At 42.2% G+C, this 18,159-nt stretch overlaps 1 protein-coding gene across 4 annotated transcripts in view; it reads right to left on the bottom strand.

Moving 5' to 3' along the window:
- The window catches only part of LOC131881975 (uncharacterized), a 64,405-nt gene that overhangs the window by 21,792 nt on the left and 24,454 nt on the right, over positions 1-18,159 (bottom strand). For all 4 annotated transcript variants that reach the window (XM_059228974.1, XM_059228975.1, XM_059228976.1 and 1 more), the window contains exons 3-4: positions 139-219; positions 2-76 (exon numbers count right to left, since the gene is read on the bottom strand). In XM_059228974.1, the coding sequence (XP_059084957.1) occupies positions 2-76; positions 139-219 (156 nt within the window). The remainder of the gene's footprint in view (position 1; positions 77-138; positions 220-18,159) is intronic.

Raw genomic sequence — 18,159 nt, 5'->3', positions numbered from 1 at the left:
CCTCTTCGTCCTGATGGGTAACTTGAACACCAGTTAGAGAGATTGTGATGCTCACGTTGGAATGTTCCGGAGAGTCCTAAAAAGAGGATATAAAAACTGCAATAGCTGTCTGCTTGAGTGCTCTTGAATGGACTTTACCTTCATTTGAAGTAACTGCTTCCTGACATAGTCTGCTCTTCCATTCTGACTCGCGGCTTGGACTTGGAAGCATCCCAAATACTGAAAATGGAAGATAAGAGGTTTCGTTAGTTCCTTCAATTGAACTTGCGTTTACTCCCTTGTGAAGCTCAAAATTCTGATAGCATGATTAACGTGATACTTGTGTGCATTTTAAAGTGGTCTCAATAGTTCCATAACATGACATCAAGTGTAATTGGCAACTCCGGGGCCGGGGACTTTCTAACATGTTGTAGGTGCGGCGTCTTGGTGAGCAGGGAAGTGGTATTTTGTTATGGAAATGAGCTGGAATTACCAATTTTGGAAGGTATTGGTTGGTGGTAATGGAACTTGAAAGCGAGCTCCTTGTGGTGGTGCAGATCCTTAGAAAAAGATTCTTTTTCCAAGTGACAGGCCAACTTTTGCAAAGGAAGTCGGTTCTCGAGATTTTGGCAAGCTTCACCGGTTCAGGTTTACTGCCTCGCCCATTAGAGTTTCCAGAATGGTTGCTTTAAACCGTCAATGCAAATGTTCTTTTGTTAGCAAATAGTGCAGTAATTCTCTTTGTCCAAAATATGTTGTAGCATAATCCTCTGAGGCTGGTTGGCAACATTTCTCAATTCTTAAATATGCTGATTGTGGATCCCTTTGATGCCTCAAATGAGGTTGCATAATTGGAAACAGGAACCCTGTCGTGTTTCTTAAAGTGGGACTCCCTAAAAATGAGGCCTCCTTTATGTACGAGTAGTGTTCCTCTTGCCTCTTCTCGATAGTTTCTCCCTCCCCATGTTTCATCATTTAGCAAGACTCCCCTCAGGAAGTTCGACCCCTTTTGTTCCATGTTCGAAAGTTCCATTTCTCTTGTTCTTATTTCAACACTTGTTCCAAAATTTCCAGCTGGCTTGAGATGAGACGCACAGAAAGGGACCATTATTCCGGCCCCTGTAGCCATTTGAATGAATAAGAAAATTTCTCCTTTCATCTCGTGCACACGAACCATCATTATCCCAACTCACTAATTATTGTCCTGAAAAGGCGGGACCCAAAAGACGGACTTCATTAAATGTTGCGAGGCTCTTTTTCCTGTCAAGGTCATGGCGTGTCCACAGGGTGATGTCTTGGTAATTGAGTCGAGTTTGCGCGCTTCAGATCTCCTCAATGACTTTTGGACACCCTGCATGGTTTTCAGCTTACGAGAAACTTTTTGCGCCTCCCCCCCCCTCCAATCCTGGTTCTTGTCGCACAAGTTCCTTACTTCCCAACTACTACTTGCTTTTTCATTGGCAACACTGCAAAGTAAAACTGGCGTCTTAATCATCAACGTTTATAGCTACGCATTGTTGGAAGGTGTTTCAAAGCTTCGCAATGAGAAAATACAATTAGTTATGTTAAACATCCCCTCCATAGTTTTACGCTTTAGGATCATGTTCCAAATTCGATCAGTGACATTGCTCGGGGTTGGTCGGAAAAGAAAAAAAACTGAGAGAGATTTATGTTCATGATTAATGCCTCTCCCATCTCAATGTCATATTTGGAAGCTGGCTCGTGGAATGGAAGACGAAGACACCAAAGATGGAACACTTCTCTTCATCTTGGAACACTGAAGTGCACTTTTAAGGGCCATTCGCTGGAGATTAGAAAATTATGACCTTGCCCTCCGCTTTGATGGACTTGAATCTTTAGGATTGGAACTAGAAAGTTCCCCAATCAGCGACTCTCTCGTGTCATAAAGTGCGATCCGAAAGTGGATTGTTGACAAAAGCCTGCAGAACCGAAGTCCGTCTCTTCTAATGAGGTATCTTCACGGGGTCCAAACAAGTGTTCCCAATCCAGAAATGTACCATTTGTAATCTGTCGCACGCCTTGGATTTAACTCACTTTTATCGCTTGCACCCAAAGCGACTCCCTGATCCGAATGGAACGGACGATACTGCAGAGGAACCATTGTCATGGGAACTAGAGCACATACACCCACATATACCCCCGATTGTAGTGGGATGAAACACACATTCACAGCCGAAGATCCCAAACGTCCAATTATGTGTCTTCCGACAGATTGAGAGATGGAAAAAAATGTCCTCCGAAATGGAGGAAGTTCCTCGGGCGAAAGTTTTAGTTCATGGAACAGTTTCCGCTCATTTGTGGAAGCCATGGTCCTAAACAGAAGATCCAGTTCCGTGGTCCTGGATTTTGTTCCCAGTGTCTAAATCTTAGCGTATCGCTTTTCGTGGCAATGGTGGTAATCTTAATGAGAAAAGTTGGCACCTTCACATTTACCCCTTTTGTAGAAACATCCTAGCCAGCCACACCAGAGATCGGTAAAGTGACTTTATAAAAGCAAAAGCAAAACGTCAACCAAATAACAACGTTGTCAGGAACTACAGCATATTCATGAGCTCTTATTTCAGCATTTTGCTTTTATTGATTTCCGTCAATCAGTGTCAAAGTCGGTACCAAATTGGTCCCCCGCGTGTGGATGTTCATTTGGCCTGTATAAGTTTCTTTGAGAAAGGTCAGTAACTGGAATCAAACCTGGGACCTTTCGCACGCCAGAAAGCTGCTCAAACTATTACGCCTCCACGCAGCAATATCATGCTATCAATCAGGACGCATTTACCTTATTTAGCCTCGCCATCTGACGGTCAAACTGAGTCATGAGGAGTTTAAAAGTATGATGAGAAAACACAATTTTCAACGATTTAAGTGCTTTAAGTCATCTACAAAAAACAATCGCATTTGAAAACGAAACGAGCTCATTTTCAAACTCGTGGAAAACCCGTCTTTTGGGCGTTTAGTTGCATTAGGAGCTACATATTCATCCAGTTTGGAAAGCCATAGTTATTGTGTTGCTCATTATGGGAAAAAACACGTTTGCAAAAAAAAACATTACTTTTAAGTAAAATTGATGCATTTTCCCGTTCAAAAGCAATACTCAATTCTAAGTTCACACAATTCGTTCATTTCCAATTTAGACTTTCTCAACAGTAGCGATAAGCCCATCATGACTAAAAATCACCTTTTTCATCAAAGGGACCGACCCACTGAATTCTCGCCAATTAGAAAAAGCATTAGCAAAACCTCAGTGTGGCTGGTCAGCATTATCAAGACAGACGGAAAGTCCCGTTCTCGTGACTGGCTTTTCTCACGGCCCAGTCAATTTGTTGGAAAGCGTTCCAATTTCTATGGCACTGAGGGCAATTAAACTCAGGCCAGACTGGTCCTTATGGCCCAATCCCAATTTGGGTCTGCAGCCCCAGCCACCACAATATCAAAATCTGGTTCCATTTCCGACTAATTGGGGACTTCACACGATGGATTGGTTCCCTAGGGATTAAGTATGATATCAATGGTTCCAAAATATCCGAATGAATCGGTCCCATTTAAGTCGCCCAGAATGAGATAGAGCCAGATGGAACCTATCGGAGGAAGACAGAGGGAACACGGAGTGCGTTCCAATCACGCTGATGGCTCCAAGATTTCTTGGTCCACTCAGCCGTGAAATTGATCCCAAAATGGAGATTTGGAGGACCTTCGAGGGTGCAGAGGGGCGTGAACAATATTGCTCACATTAGAATCGGAAAGATCACTCGATGGAACAACAATAAAGCTGGCTATTGTTCCAAGCACCTCACACAGTTTGTGATTCTCCATCCTCTTTGAACGGTTCCAATTGGCCATTGTTTTCCTAAGTGCAAATCTGTCTAATGGCCCCCCAATAGCAACTCTTGCACCAATTGTTCCAAATCCCAGCTCCGTATGGAACATGGAACTTTCACACCATATCGCCCAGTCTTGAGGGGTTGGTTGAAAGATATTCAGGTCAAGATGACTTTTTGATCGGCCCTTTTTGGCTCAGTTCCAGTTCTCCCTTTGATTGGAAGAACACCTTTGGTAAAATCGATCAAACATTCACTTTCCTCTCTTTCCTTTCCTCACGTGTCCAATATCAAAAACCGTTTTGAATTTAGCCACCGAAGTTGGAACTTGCCAACAAGTTTTTGTTGGGTCCAATCCTTTTTGTCGTTGACAAAAAATGGAACAGCGTTTGTGGAACAATGGCCAATACCAGCTAGTGGGTACTTGGATTTTGAGAGGAGGGGGATCAGGCATCAAGCATTGAGGGGGAGTGAGAGAGAGAGAGAGAGAGAGAGAAAGAAGGGAGAGCATTTTATGGCAGCTTTATTGTGTCAATGCTTTAAACAGTCCTCCCCATCCTACTTTGTTCCTCGGCGCTTGGGGAACACTCTTGGACCAACAAAATCTGACTTGATCCAATGCAATCATGACCAAAGGCCGCCCTTGGCTAAATGGTTCTTGTTGTTCAGGTTTCTTCCAGGTATCTTCAGGGTTCCCCAGTGGCCAACTTCAAGTCTGGTTGGTCCTTTGTCCCCTTTAAGCATGTTCCCGATTTGTCTTCCTGGTGCCAATGGTGTTTAAGACGACCTTGGACCCAAAGCTCTTACGCTAACATTACACATGCCTCTCAAGTATGCATAAAACAATGAATTTAGGGCCATAAATTCAAAAAAGCCCTTCGAAACTTTTTGACCGCATTCTCGCCGGTTCTAACGCGTCTTGGGTTCAATGGTCTCTACGGTCCCGTATCTGTCGCCTTTTCATTGGTTATTTCAGGGTATGACCCTTTTGATCCGAGGCCATGGTTTACACCAGGCACACTTGAGTCCGAATGTGAGCCTTGATCCGTGGAAATCCACGGCACCTTCAACCATTTCCAGTAGTTTTAAAAGAACCCAGCACTACTGTTAATGGCCCATGTTTCTGAAATTTGGCACATTTCCAAGCATGGAAAAGAGAGAATGTAAAACTAGGAAAAGGATGGGTGCTCTCATCCATGGCACGACAAGTTCTAGAAAGATTTACTGACGATATCCAAAGTGGATTTCTGCCAAGACCAACAGCTCTTCTTCGTTCCCTTTCTGCATATCTTTTCCAAAGTCGAGCGCCATCCGCTCAGTGTCGCCAAAATTGGCTTGCATCATCTTGGTTTGGAAGTACCCAAGTTCAAGGATGAATTGATCATCTTCATTAATTCATCTCGCACTGATTCCTTTTAGTTTTTGAACGATGTTTTGGGATATCTTATACCAAGAGGATCAAGCAATTTCTGATCCGTTTCGGCAACGCTGATAGTTTAAAATCTCTGCATAGTAAGTTATCCTTTGTAGAAAACTAGGGAAAAGAAAGTATGGCGAAGATCTGAAACCTGATAGCAGAACTTCGTGACATTTTGGGCATTTCCCCAAATGTTCCATGAAAATGTACCTACAAAGACACAAGAGAATAACATTCAGTTTTGAGGCAGTTGGTTTTCAAAAGCCAATTGACACTTTAGGGACCATATTGACTCTATGGATTGGGGGTGACAATTTATCATGACACTCCACACTCTGCCTTTCCTTCTACCCTTCTCTTTCACCTTCTTTTGGTCCATTTCCCCTTTTCACCCCAAGTCTTTTTTACCACAGACTGCTCCACTCGTTCGTCTTACTTCCTCCTAAATGATCAATATTGGACTTATGAAGTTATTCAAAGTTACGGAACCCATCCTTTTCCCCCAATATTTTCCAGTTCTGCCAAGGAACAAAGTTAGTTTTCTCTTGTTTTTGATGTCACTCTCAGGAATCTGGTTGGATATGTGTCTTCTGTCTGAACCCATGTTCCCTTTCAAACACTTTTTTGATCTATTGAAGGGAACATATGTGGGCCAATAAAAAAGTTTGGGGAGGATGAGCGCTCAAGTGGAAATTTGACTTTCACACTTCAATATCAGGATATAGCTGTGTCAATATTGACGTTGGGGTTCCTAAACAGGGCCAATATGGGGTTATCAATGGCCCTAAGTTATTAAACATCACCTATAGACGGGTAAACTGAGAGAACAGGAACCTTTTTCCAAGCACCAAAAGAACACCGACATTTCGGCGATATTTGTAAAAGCAATTCCATTTCCGAACATTTTGGCTAACGCTCAAAACCGATATTGAAGGCATGAACTGAGGAAAGTGAGTATGTCCCAATTGGGGTTACACTTTTTGCTACGGCCTTTTATGATAAGCGCCCCCAGGGGTGATTTTGTTGCCACCAAACTGAAGAACAATCTAAGTAATCCATGAGCAGGAAGGGGGAAGAACAAATCTCCTGGACCACTTTCGCCTCCCATTAAAGGTACAACCAACTACAGCTGAGCGAATGTGCCGCCACTGTGGAATATAAAGTGATAATATCCCAACGAAATTGCGGACTTTCCTGTGCCTTCGTTCGCCAAACCCTGGCCCTCAATCCCCATCCCCGGTCTCTGTTCCTATTCCGATCACGTTTGCCAATGTTCCACATGATCCATGTCTCATTGCTTGATCTAATCACTATCGAAACCACGTGGAGCGAGATAATGCCTTCATACTTTAGAGGAAGTATTTGTGACTAACAACAAAGAAGACTCAACTCTCATTCTTCTTATTTATGAAGCAAGTGACGTGACTCCACGGATGAAAATATAGGTTACCAAAAATGGCATCTATTTGAGTTTTGTTATACAACTCTTTGTATTATTGTTGGGTTTATATTTTACGCCAGGGCTGGCAGTTAATCTAAGCTAAATAAAAGAAAAGTGCAGAGCTAAATCAGAATTTGATTCATTATCAAACAATTAAAACTAATCAGACAAAAAAGTCCGACCACTAGCTCATATACTGACTCTGACGTTCAGAAGGTAAACCATCTTTTGTGCAGCTTACGAGGGCAATTAGAAATTTAGCAGCATGCACTGTACATTGGTCTTGTGACCAGGACTCTTTTCGTAATGTTCTGATAAGGGAGTCAAAAGGTATTGGCATAATTTACTTTTTCCAATCATAAATTTTCAACTTTGATTGCATGCAAACCGGTCACCCTACTGAAATAACCGCAAAAGCTCGAATCGCCACCTACCTCTGCAATGTTTTCTCATTCACGTGAATTACTGAATGCACTTTGGCTAAAGAATGAGACAATGAAATGGATATTGGAAAATGAGGCAATGGGTGCGTACCTTTTAAGGACAAGCACGACCTCAGAGTTCAATTTTAATGTACTGACAATTCGGTCAACAATCCACCCAATGCTAATCATCCAAAACACCTACAACGTCTAGGCATGCAAGATAGATATTGGAACCGAACATACCGTGTGATTTTGAGAGTGAGGCTGAATGGTCGATTTAAGGGACCTGTCTCAGATATTTGGGAGGTCTTTCCATCACTTTCACAATGTGTGCTTTGCGCGGAACCCGCTTTTGTAAATTCTTCCAACTCTCATGCATCACGAACTTTCATTTCAACGGGTCCATGCTCTGTTCCACATTTTGATTTGTGCCCATTTCAATGCCATACCCTAAATTCCAACTTCTGCTCCACCCCGGGACTCATAATTTTATGAGCTTGGTAATGGTCCAAGTAAGATGGGCAAGATTTGTGTTTATGAGCAATTCCATATTTACTGCTCTCTCTCCCTCTCTCGTGTGTAGTTCGTGTGTACTCCTACCCAAAAGTGGAACCCAGACACCCAAATCTCCCTCATCATAAAGAGGAAAGGTCCCTGGAGATGAAAACTCACCCACTGTCTCGACCATGTTGAACATGTTCAACGAAAGCTGGCAATTACCAAACGACAAATAAACATTTCGCACTGACACTCGAGAGCTTTTGGAGTCTACTCGCCCATTGGAGTGGCACAGTATCAAAAGTCTCCATTGCCAAGCAAGATTGTTAGGGATAGAACGAAATTGCAGGGATTGGCTCAACTTGAAGGGTAGAGGGAAATTTTAAAGAGTTGGATTCATTCCGTAGATTTGGTCACCACTCAAATCGCAAATTTTCATGGGAAGATGGTTGTGGCTTAGTGGACCAACATCCTAACTGGTTGTTCTCGAGGTCATGGGTTCGAACCCAGATTTTCCCCACAATTGTGAGATCGGTACCAATTGACACGTCAAACAAGGTGGATCTTGCATATTTCTATCATAATGAATGAATATTTATCTGTATATATTAATATGCTTATCAAATTCTTCGTCGACTTTAGCGTAAGAATGCGCAAAATATTGAGTATGTGACGTTGTTATTTCAGGGCATTTTATTGAACTCTTTGACTAAATCAGCCGTCTTAACCCTAAACGGCGAATTCTGTTAGTTGACAAAGCTCAAGGTTCAATTTCTGCCCAGATATAAGAACTCTAGCAGGACATCTTTGTCATGAATTCAGGATATCACTGTGTGAGGTGAAAAATGATGGCGAAGCACGTGGCCAGTTCAGAGTTCCCACTTCAGAGTATGAGGGTCATTGGTTCCCTTCCCAAATTACTGGGTCATCATGACGAATGGTTTATGGGACATGAGGAAATGTGTGCCCTCAAAAACGTCCCCCTTTTAGGGCTTTGGTGGTAATTGTGGTGGACCAATGCACATTTCCGAGAGGGCCTTTGGCAAGCGGGAAATGGATCAAGTGAAAAGACCCTCGATTAAAGAGCAATTGAGAACAACAAAGGACAAAACGGATCCTGGAGTGTGATCATGTAAATGCACTTTCTCTTTGGACCTTGAAACAGTGGGACCAACTTTCCAAACCAAAAGAGGGTATTGTCTACTTGGGAAGCCCCTCATCTGTCAAATTTGATGGGAAATCCAATAAAATCCACATTCCTTGGATTCCCAGTGTCACTCGTGCCAACATTGAATGATATCCTGGTATTTGGAACACAAGAAGCTTGACGTTTTTTCGTACATACTCGGGTGCTTGGATCAGACGGATTTTAATCTGTTCCATGGAGGGGTGCCAAGAAGAATGGGATTTAAATATTCTCTCCCCTGTGGATTTTGAATGAAGGGTAGTTGCGCGGTTGGTTGTTAAGCCCTGAGATATAGGGAACAAAAACTTGGTCCAAAGATCTTCAAGAGCGACGACAGAATTGGAATTACAAATGAGGAATTTTGCGCTGGCTTCCAAGATTTTGAAAGGAGATCACGGGGAAAAATGTCACTTCTGCCGAAACTTTCCGTTTATTTATGTCCAAAAACTTTCCAGATATTCTGTGGAGGACAAGAAATGGTAGAGCTTCCAAAGGAACTGATGGGTACTTGTACCAAATCTGTCAACCTCGAGATTTGGACATTATTTTTGCCACGATAAACAAGTCGATCAGGATCGGGAACATGAAAAATTCAATTGCTTTGATCTTTATTGGTTTCTTGGGTCCCTCAAGTGCCGGTTGGCACAATTTATTGGATCCTTTTGTTCCATTTCCATGAAGTTCAAGTCAGGACTTGGGATTTTCTGATGTTCTTACTTCTCCCCCTTCAACCAAGTTCTTGGCCCTCTCAGAGAACTCAACAAAAGAGTAGCGTCAACAATAAAGAGAGAATCCTTTTTTCTCCTTCTCCTTTTAGAGCACATTATCCTCCCAGAACAACTAGGTATGGCACATCTCTAGGGCTCGAATTCTAGGATTAGAATTGGACTTCCCAATTCAAAACTTCTTCAACATCTCCAGGAAATGGAAAATTGCCCATGCACCCTACTCAGGGTCGCTGTCATCTTCCGATTTATTTGTTGAGTAACCAACAGTGTATAACAGCTTATAATTTCAGCCCTGGGGTCTTGAATCCAATGATTTTTGAAAGGTATCTACAATAACTCGAAATATGAAGATAAAAAGCATATAGTGGTAAATGGCACCGTGATTTCTTGTGGTTATTCCAATACTGTAATCGTATTTTTCATACATATAAAGTAGAAAATTGATCATTGAACGTTTTGATTTGTACCATCTTAGACCTTTAGGTAGTCATCAAACTGATCAAAAAGTGAAAAGGCCCTCTTTTCAACTTATAATTGAGTCAGGTTTTCCATAATTCATCAAACCTATTTGACCAGCACCTTTTAGATTCTAAAAGTTGGGAACCCTGTAAGGAGACCGCGACCAAGACAAGAAAATGTTTGAAAAGAGCCAATTCCACACTCGGTACCAAGAAATGTGTAGATGGAGCAGCGAGGCTCAGCCAAGAAAGAGGGCGTGGGCGAGAATTAAGTTTGGGGAGTCAACTTTCCAGACGAGCATCTTCCACCCTTCAATTTGTTGGTCAACTTGGTACATAGCGTGCCTTACAAACTAAACTTGCTCGCTTAAGGCATAAATCAAATTTGAAACGCCCGGAAGCGACCTTTGTATCTTCTTGACCTTTGATTTTTGCACAAAGTTCTCAGCATGACTTACTATTGCAAGCACGTACAAGGAAGGTCAAGTTGTTGGGTGTTGTTATGGTCCAAAGTTGCTGACTTAAAGAAGCCAATTACTGTCTGTTTTGGGCCAAAGCTTCACCTCCAGTGGTTGGGAACAAATCCCAACCTTTACTTAGAGAGCTTCAGTGGTTTGTTTGATAATCTCTGATACCCGAGTGACGCCTCAACTTTCGGCTTTCTTTCGCCAACCATCCGCAACCGACATAATTGAGTTTCTTTGAGGGTGAAATTGGTAGGAAATCAATCAGTCGTCTCCATTCATTCCTTGTGAAGCTCATGCGTGTACGTCCAAGTTTTTCTCGCTCCGTTTCCAACCGATCCCAATCTTCAAGTGCTTGACATTCATCCCACTTTCTTTGGCTGCTTTGGTCTTAATCTGGGTTTTCTTAAATTTTGCAAATTTGAGCCTCGCTTTCAGCGGAGCCAATATCGAGATCCAAGGCTGTAAAAAAAAAGAAGTGGTCCCGCTAATCTTGGGCTCTCAGAAGACCCATTCTATGCCGTATGAGCACTTTTCCCATGCTTCCTCTTAGTTAGTAGCCTCGGGATGAGGACGACGAAGACGACACTCAAAGTAAGGCACCAACTTTTTGCCATTAAAATTTACATAATGTTAATGAACTCAAAGTTGGCAATTTTTCGGCTGTCAATTTTAAGCCTTCATCTGTATGAACATATCCGTACCCACCGAGTCCGGGAGATGTATTTGCCTTGGGATATAGGATATGTTAGGGGGTAATGACGATGTCTTTCTAGGTTTGCGGTGCAAAAGTCGCCCTATTTTCAATTTGTCCCACTTCTGGTCGTGATTGGATCTGCGTGGTTCAAAAAGACCTGCAAGTGAAAGTTCCCTGGTTCCACAAAGTAGGGTTGCCAAATTTGCGTGAAATGGCTTCCTCTTCCACGCCTAAGCCTCTAATCTCGAGGATAAAGGTATTTGGAAATTCTGGCCTCAAAGAGGCTATTCATTGTTGAACAACCATCCTTATATCAGATGGGTTCAAATTGAGGGTGAATAATATTCTTAAAAAATGGCATAGGAACATATTCCAGACCATACTGCTTTCCAAACAAAGAACATTGTTATCCTGTTCCAAGTTAAGGAACATGTTATAATGATCCAATGTTCGATGACCCATGCAGCAAGGTAGTAAGGCCTAGGGCATGACGGTTGGAAATAATTTGAAGATATGTCTGTCGGGCATGGGGAAATTTGATCCGAGTTTGGTGAAAGATGAACATTCATTTTCCGGACAAAAAACATCAAGGACATGTGAAGCATGTACGCTGAGGGAGTAACGTAAGTCTGATTACTATTTATTTCAACAAAGACAGAAAGGAAATAAAAATTGCTATTTCAAATTTTGACCACCCTTGATAAAAATTACTCTGGAAATCAATGTATGTAATTTTCTTTTCACATTGCAATCAAAGTCCAGTTTATTTTTTGTTTGTCTTGGTATTTTCATTGAGGTATCAACGGGTTGTCTAATGGATTTCAAACCTTTAGAAATTGAGAAAATTGCCATTCTCAAGTGGCCATATCTAATTTTCCATTGACCGGAAAAGCCTACTAACCCTAAGAATTTGATGAACCACTTGAAGTACCCTCACTAACAACCATCCTTGTCCGTGCCTTACGATGTTCTTGCTCCAAATCAGACCACCTTATCCAACATCCAACCTTCCAAAGCCTTGCCCGACTAATGACCAAAAAGAGAAAGAGGAGCCCTGAGTCAAGTCGCCTCATGTCAGCAGACTTGAAAGAGCCTTTGGAAGGAAAATGTTGCACTTGGCATCCCCAAGGCTGAAGGCCTGATTTTTACGACCGGGCCTGAATTTTATCACATCCACCTCTTCATTGGAGCACTTGGGCAGAATATTAGCGTAACACTGTCATATTTTGGGAACAGACGGTATTGGAAAAAGGTGAGTTATATTTGCACCGTGGGAGGAAACACAAGCATGGAATTGGAGACAGATCCTACAAACATCTTCTTGACCATTCCAATCCAAGGAGGGCTCTCTTCAAGGCCAAGAAATGCATTCTCTTTGGCTCACAGATAACACATATAAGACACCATGTAGGGCCGCTGGATAGTTCATACTTCTCTGATGGATTGAAATATGGTGGGTGGGAGGCAACCCTGGGTCCGACTAACTTTTTTTCACAAAACAAACTTGATGCACCGATGCACCTTGGAAAGGAAACAATGATGATCAGTGGAGCTTATTGTTGTTGCTTGGGACCACAGAAGCGTGTTCCAAATGAGAGAGCTTCATCAATAATGAATTCTGGTCATTCATTCTTATTTGAGAGAGATATTGGAGCCTGATGTACTCTGAACCCGTGGGATGATACTAAATTTCCGAAAAGAATCAAAAGGGCTTCAGGGCCCCGAAATATGAGCTCCAATCTTTTTCAGATCCAAAACTCTTCAATATATATGTGGATCTCTAGAGCGTTTTAGAAGCGATAAAAAGAGACCTATCTTTTGAAGGAATGGAATGATTCATTATCTAACAAAGGCTGCGAACTCAACGATCCAAAACAGCCAGGCATTATCAGAAAAGGTTATTGCAAAAAGCCGATATGGCATTTCCAATCCTTAAATTGCGGATGGCTTATTCGTAACGATATCAGTTCTAACTCTTCAAAAAGTGGATTGAGAATATTCAATTTTAGTGGTAACAAAAACACGAGAAACCCACTTGGAAGGCCACTCACTTCATTCAATTCCGGCCATCACCAATATAGATGGCTGATAGGGGTTCCTGGTAGTAATAGTAGTAACAGTGGTAGTGCTGGTGATAGTGGTAGCCGTGGTATATCTAAGGCAATGGCCATGCCCGTGATCAGCCCCGAGATTTATGACCCAATAGAAGTGGCTCCGGAATGCAATGCTTCACAGCCATCAGCTCGATGGGAGATAGAAGGCTCTTAAAGCTTTGAAATTCAATAAAGTATGACTGGAAGTGGGGCCTTCTTCACTCTCTGGCACTAACAAGGTCAATATTTCCGCTCTCAGTCTATGGGGGGAAATTTCCATGCCATTTATTCGAAATGGAATGAAATAACTTTAAATGGGATATTTCCGGTTTTTTCTACCAAAAGCTTCCTCTCCAAGACTTTTTAATCATTGATTTGATCTTGGCTGATATTGAATTCTTCTTCAGCTAAATAATGGTTTGTATAAGAGTGTTTCTTCCACACTTACATAAAAACATTGAATCATTATTAAAGGGCTTTCTCGTCATGGCAACAAAGACTTGGCATGTATTTTAGCCTTAGAGTGTACTGTAAGTGTAGGGCTTATTCAAGACACGTCACAAAATCATGATGCTTTTTAAAAACAAATACGTGAGGAAATTTATGATTGTAAATGGTGATTTAAAAACCATGGGCTACTTTGTTTCCACAAGATCACGTCAATTAATCAACTTACTTGCTGCAAAAAGTCGATCCAATCCCTTTCAGTCGAGATTTCGTTTTTGTTTATGCCTATCAAACCTAAAGTGGACATATGGTCTAAGCATATGACTTCCTACCTATTAAAAATCATGAATAGGTTATCTTTCTCTAATTGTTAATACGACGTCATGAAAAGGCATCCTAGAATTATTGCTCGTTTTTGGTTCGAAACATTCGTCTGAAGAGCCCATCCTTTCCTATCGAGGTAATTGAATAGAAGCAGGTGTTGAAATTTGATCACTTCCCATCTCCATCTCGGATTTGAAAGTGCTTTCTAATCCCATGGGAGATTGTTTCAGCGAATCTCAAATGCAAATCCTCGAGATGCAAGACTCGTCTTGGCAAAACATGACCTCTTACGTATGTTCATCTCGAGCTTTTCCAAGTTTGTTCTGGGTCCCCTTCCCTCAAAAAACTCACCTGGATCGGATAGAAGAGACAGTTGTCTCCATGGGATCTCTTAATTAAGATTTAGAAAGTGGCAAACGGACTCATAGGCATGGAGAAGGAGTTAGAAAGGGTTCCACTTGATCCAAACGGGCTTTGAAGATTGGAATTAATGAAGCAAGCTGACATCGTTTCAAGCCATTGCATTCTCACAGCGTTGCTCCGTGAAACACATACTTTATGCCAATCCCTAGTCAAAACCCAATTCGGCAGCCCTGGATTCAGAAACGCTCTAACTGGCTCAAGTATGATCAAAAGTTGTCCCATTTGTTTCATTCAACGGAATATCTTGGAGTGGAGTGTTGATAAGTGGTATGAATTTAGATTCAAAAAACGACATGGAGAAGAGTGATGTGTGCGGTTTGTGTGCCTGTAGACAAATGTGGGACTCATTGTCATAAAAGATGGCCCTTTTGGAGTACCATGTCGTTCGGGAGGAGGGCCCTGCTCACGTAATGGAAATGGACATGACTCGACAACGAAGAAGCAGTTTGGACCAAAAGTCACACATGTCTAGGGAAATGAAGTGCTTTCCATGTTTCAAGACCCAAGTTTAATGGGGCATCTCAAGGACTCAGTGTCTCTCTCTCTGGCACCAGAGACTCGCCGTCATTCCCTCTTTTTTAAAAGGGATGGAAGGAGAGAGGTCTGCCAAATGAATGCCTGTCAAGCGCCCAAATGGACTATGTACTAGTACAGTCCCCACCGTTGAGAGGTCTGCGCTACCTGGAGGCGTTTTGTTTTCGGTTTCTGTGCTTGGTGAAGATATGTGTTGGAAGTATTTGGGGAAAAATTGAAATGTCTAGCACTGACGTGACGCGTTTGGCCCTGGAGCGCTTTCAGTTTGATTACATATCCTATTTGGCTTTGACTCGGTAAATTGAATCTTTTGGAAGCATTATTCCGCCCTCTTTCATTTGCGGCTCCGGCGTCCATCCATCCAGAGATGCTGGAGGACTACCGAGACGGAATGGAGATGCGAGCGCTTACAAACTGGCTTTGAAAGGAGGAGAAGCAATTACAATTTGCAGTTTTCATCGAATGGCTTAATTCATTCCGAGAACCCAAAAGCTTCGTTGCGACCACAAATCCACAGATTTGCTTTCAAAACACATTTGGTCATTTCTAGATGGAACAAAAGCATCGGGTATGAACTATGCTTATCCTAGTTCTTAAAGATGTGACGTTTTCAAATGTGAAGGATCATGCCCATCAATGTTCAGATTATTCATCACAAAAAGATGCTTCTTGTCCGTTGAAATCTGTGACATTCATAAGGGCCTGGGTTTTCAGCAATGGAATTGCCATCTCAATGGGCCAGTAGTCCCCCCATAGCTTCTGGCTGGCTCAGTTGGTGTTGAGAGAGAACGACAAGGGCCTTTTAGAAGAGCCGCAAAATGGCCGAGGCAATTCAAGTAAATAACACCGTTTAGATGCGCATTCAGGCATCTCAAACCAGGCCACGTGTTTAGTGGGAACCAGAAAGACAGGGAGCAAACACGGTCCAGCAGAGAGAGAAAACATGACTTTGAATAAGATTTCCGTTATCATATATATTTTTTTCATTTTGTTTTCAAGCCGGGGATCCTCGGGGGAAAATGCAACGGAAGTTGGCTATCCATTGCACGAGAATGAGGATCGGGTAAGATTCCTATCTCGGCACTGGCGACACAAATTGAATTTGGTGTCGTGTGGATCTATTCCAATTGAGACATGTGTCAAGTGGGGCTTGAATTTGCCTCTAGTGGGTCTCATGCTTGAATGAATGCATTTCCTCGGGTTGCATTGTCTCACCAAAGTCGCCAAAATAAACGAATTATTAGGGTATACGGTAGAGCGGTGCGTGTGGGCTCCCATTCATATGTTAAACCAACTGAAATATTCAATTTGGAAGCCCAAGGAACTGGTGGCGTGGAAGGTCCAATCCATCAAGACAAACACCCCTTTCCGGAATGTCAAACGTAAAATTGCTTCTTTCCCCACTTGCTGCTCTTCAAATTCGGATGATGACATTTCTGTAATATGGCTCCAAGTTTCCCCCTTTGAACTTGACCATTCAGGGATGCCAACCCCAGGCAGCGGGGTTTGGTGCGGGAAAGAGACATCGCGCCCTTTAGGCAACCCTGACCGGGCATCCATTCAATCTCATTTAATTTGATGCTTCCTTCCAAGTGGAAGGGAACTTTTTGGCAAGCAAAGAAAGGGTGACCACTAGGAAAGTTCCGACTCTGTTCAATCGACAGGGTGCTCTTAGAATCGGCTTGAACTAGCTCTTGAAATAATAATCATTCCCAATCCTCATTTAATCACTTTCATTAACTGCTATGAGGCAATACGATTTCTAAACGATTTTTATCTGTGGGTGTGATTTACACTAGATGTCAAAAACAGAAATTCTAAATAAGTTGTCCAACACTTTGCTTTGTAGGCTTGCTGGGGTACCGTATTGGTAGAGCATCCGCTTACCAATTTACAAATCCTGGTTCGATCCCAGGCTTGCCAAGTCCAAGCTTCTATGTGGTACGGTATATAAGTACAGCATAAATTGCTGAATTAACACCATAAATAAATGGGCGAACCTGCGGTCATTCCCGAGAGTGTGGTGATAATCAACTTTTGTTTGTATTATTTCTATATGTACAATAAACGTCTGACACTTGATTACACGATTGGGTTTGTTCAGCGATTTCATCGGTTGGCTGCCAAATCCAGATCCCATTGATACTCCAAAAATAATCCATCGCTATTTCCGAATGATTATTAGAACTAAATGGCAGACCAACTTTTTCGCTACCCTGTGAATTTGGCTGAGGATGTTCCATATTTTGCCTGTTGACGATGACCCGCAAAAGAAGTTGTGAGCGTAAAAGTTTCCCCTCGTATTCCCTGTGCTTTTCATCCCTCCATTCCATCACTAATGGAACAACATGTGGTGGTCAAGATGGAACACTCCGGATCCAAGTCCAGTCTTCCCATTGAATATGACATATTTAATGTGACTGTCACATAGAATTAAGACCGTTTTGAAACGGGAACGCAATGTCGAGAAACAAAAGAACTTGGCTCGAGGGGAAATGTCGAGAAATAATTAAAACTCCGCTCACCATCTCCTGTTTCTTTTCCTCCAGAAAATGGTTTGAGTGTAGTTCATTTCATTTTTTCTCTCGGTCACCAACGCAAGTGTTGGTGCCTCTTGTGAGGCAATTTTAATTTCAAGAAACAACAAAGAACTTGTTCACCCCGGTCTGTTATCAATAGTCTCCACAGGGCCCGAAAAAAATTTAAACTGCAATTAAAACTTGGTGATAACAACTCATTTCAATGCTCGGCGGGCTTTTGAGCACCCGAGTTTCAAGTTCGAGGTTGGCCAAGCTCAAAGAGGATTAGCAAATCTTCTTTATGAAGCAAATCTGGGATCTCCGGTCTCTAGTGTAGATTGAAGACCTCCCACCAAGAGTACAATGGACTCATCTTATGGAAGGGTCTCGTCAAGTTGTCTATGTACTGAATCTAAAGTCGACCCCTAGCCACGAATATATTTGGAATCGTGTCCATATTGGTACGGCTAATAGAATAATGCCGCTCTTGGATATGTGGAGACCGGTTTTCGTAATGATTATTCTGTCATGGTTTGCAACGATTTGTCGGCTATTGTTTCATTTGTCAGATCAACCATTTGTCAATGGCCCAATCAGATATGCTAAATGGAAGTAAACCTCACTCTGAGTATGATGATGCTTTGAAAATGTGATGTTTTTGGGTGGGGATCATGGTCAACTTGAACCAAATTA

The sequence above is a fragment of the Tigriopus californicus genome, chromosome 6 (genome assembly GCF_007210705.1).
Source record: "Tigriopus californicus strain San Diego chromosome 6, Tcal_SD_v2.1, whole genome shotgun sequence".
In the NCBI taxonomy this organism is placed as follows: domain Eukaryota; kingdom Metazoa; phylum Arthropoda; class Copepoda; order Harpacticoida; family Harpacticidae; genus Tigriopus; species Tigriopus californicus.
Note: the sequence above shows the minus strand (reverse complement) of the source record. Positions and strands in the feature narration are given on the sequence as shown.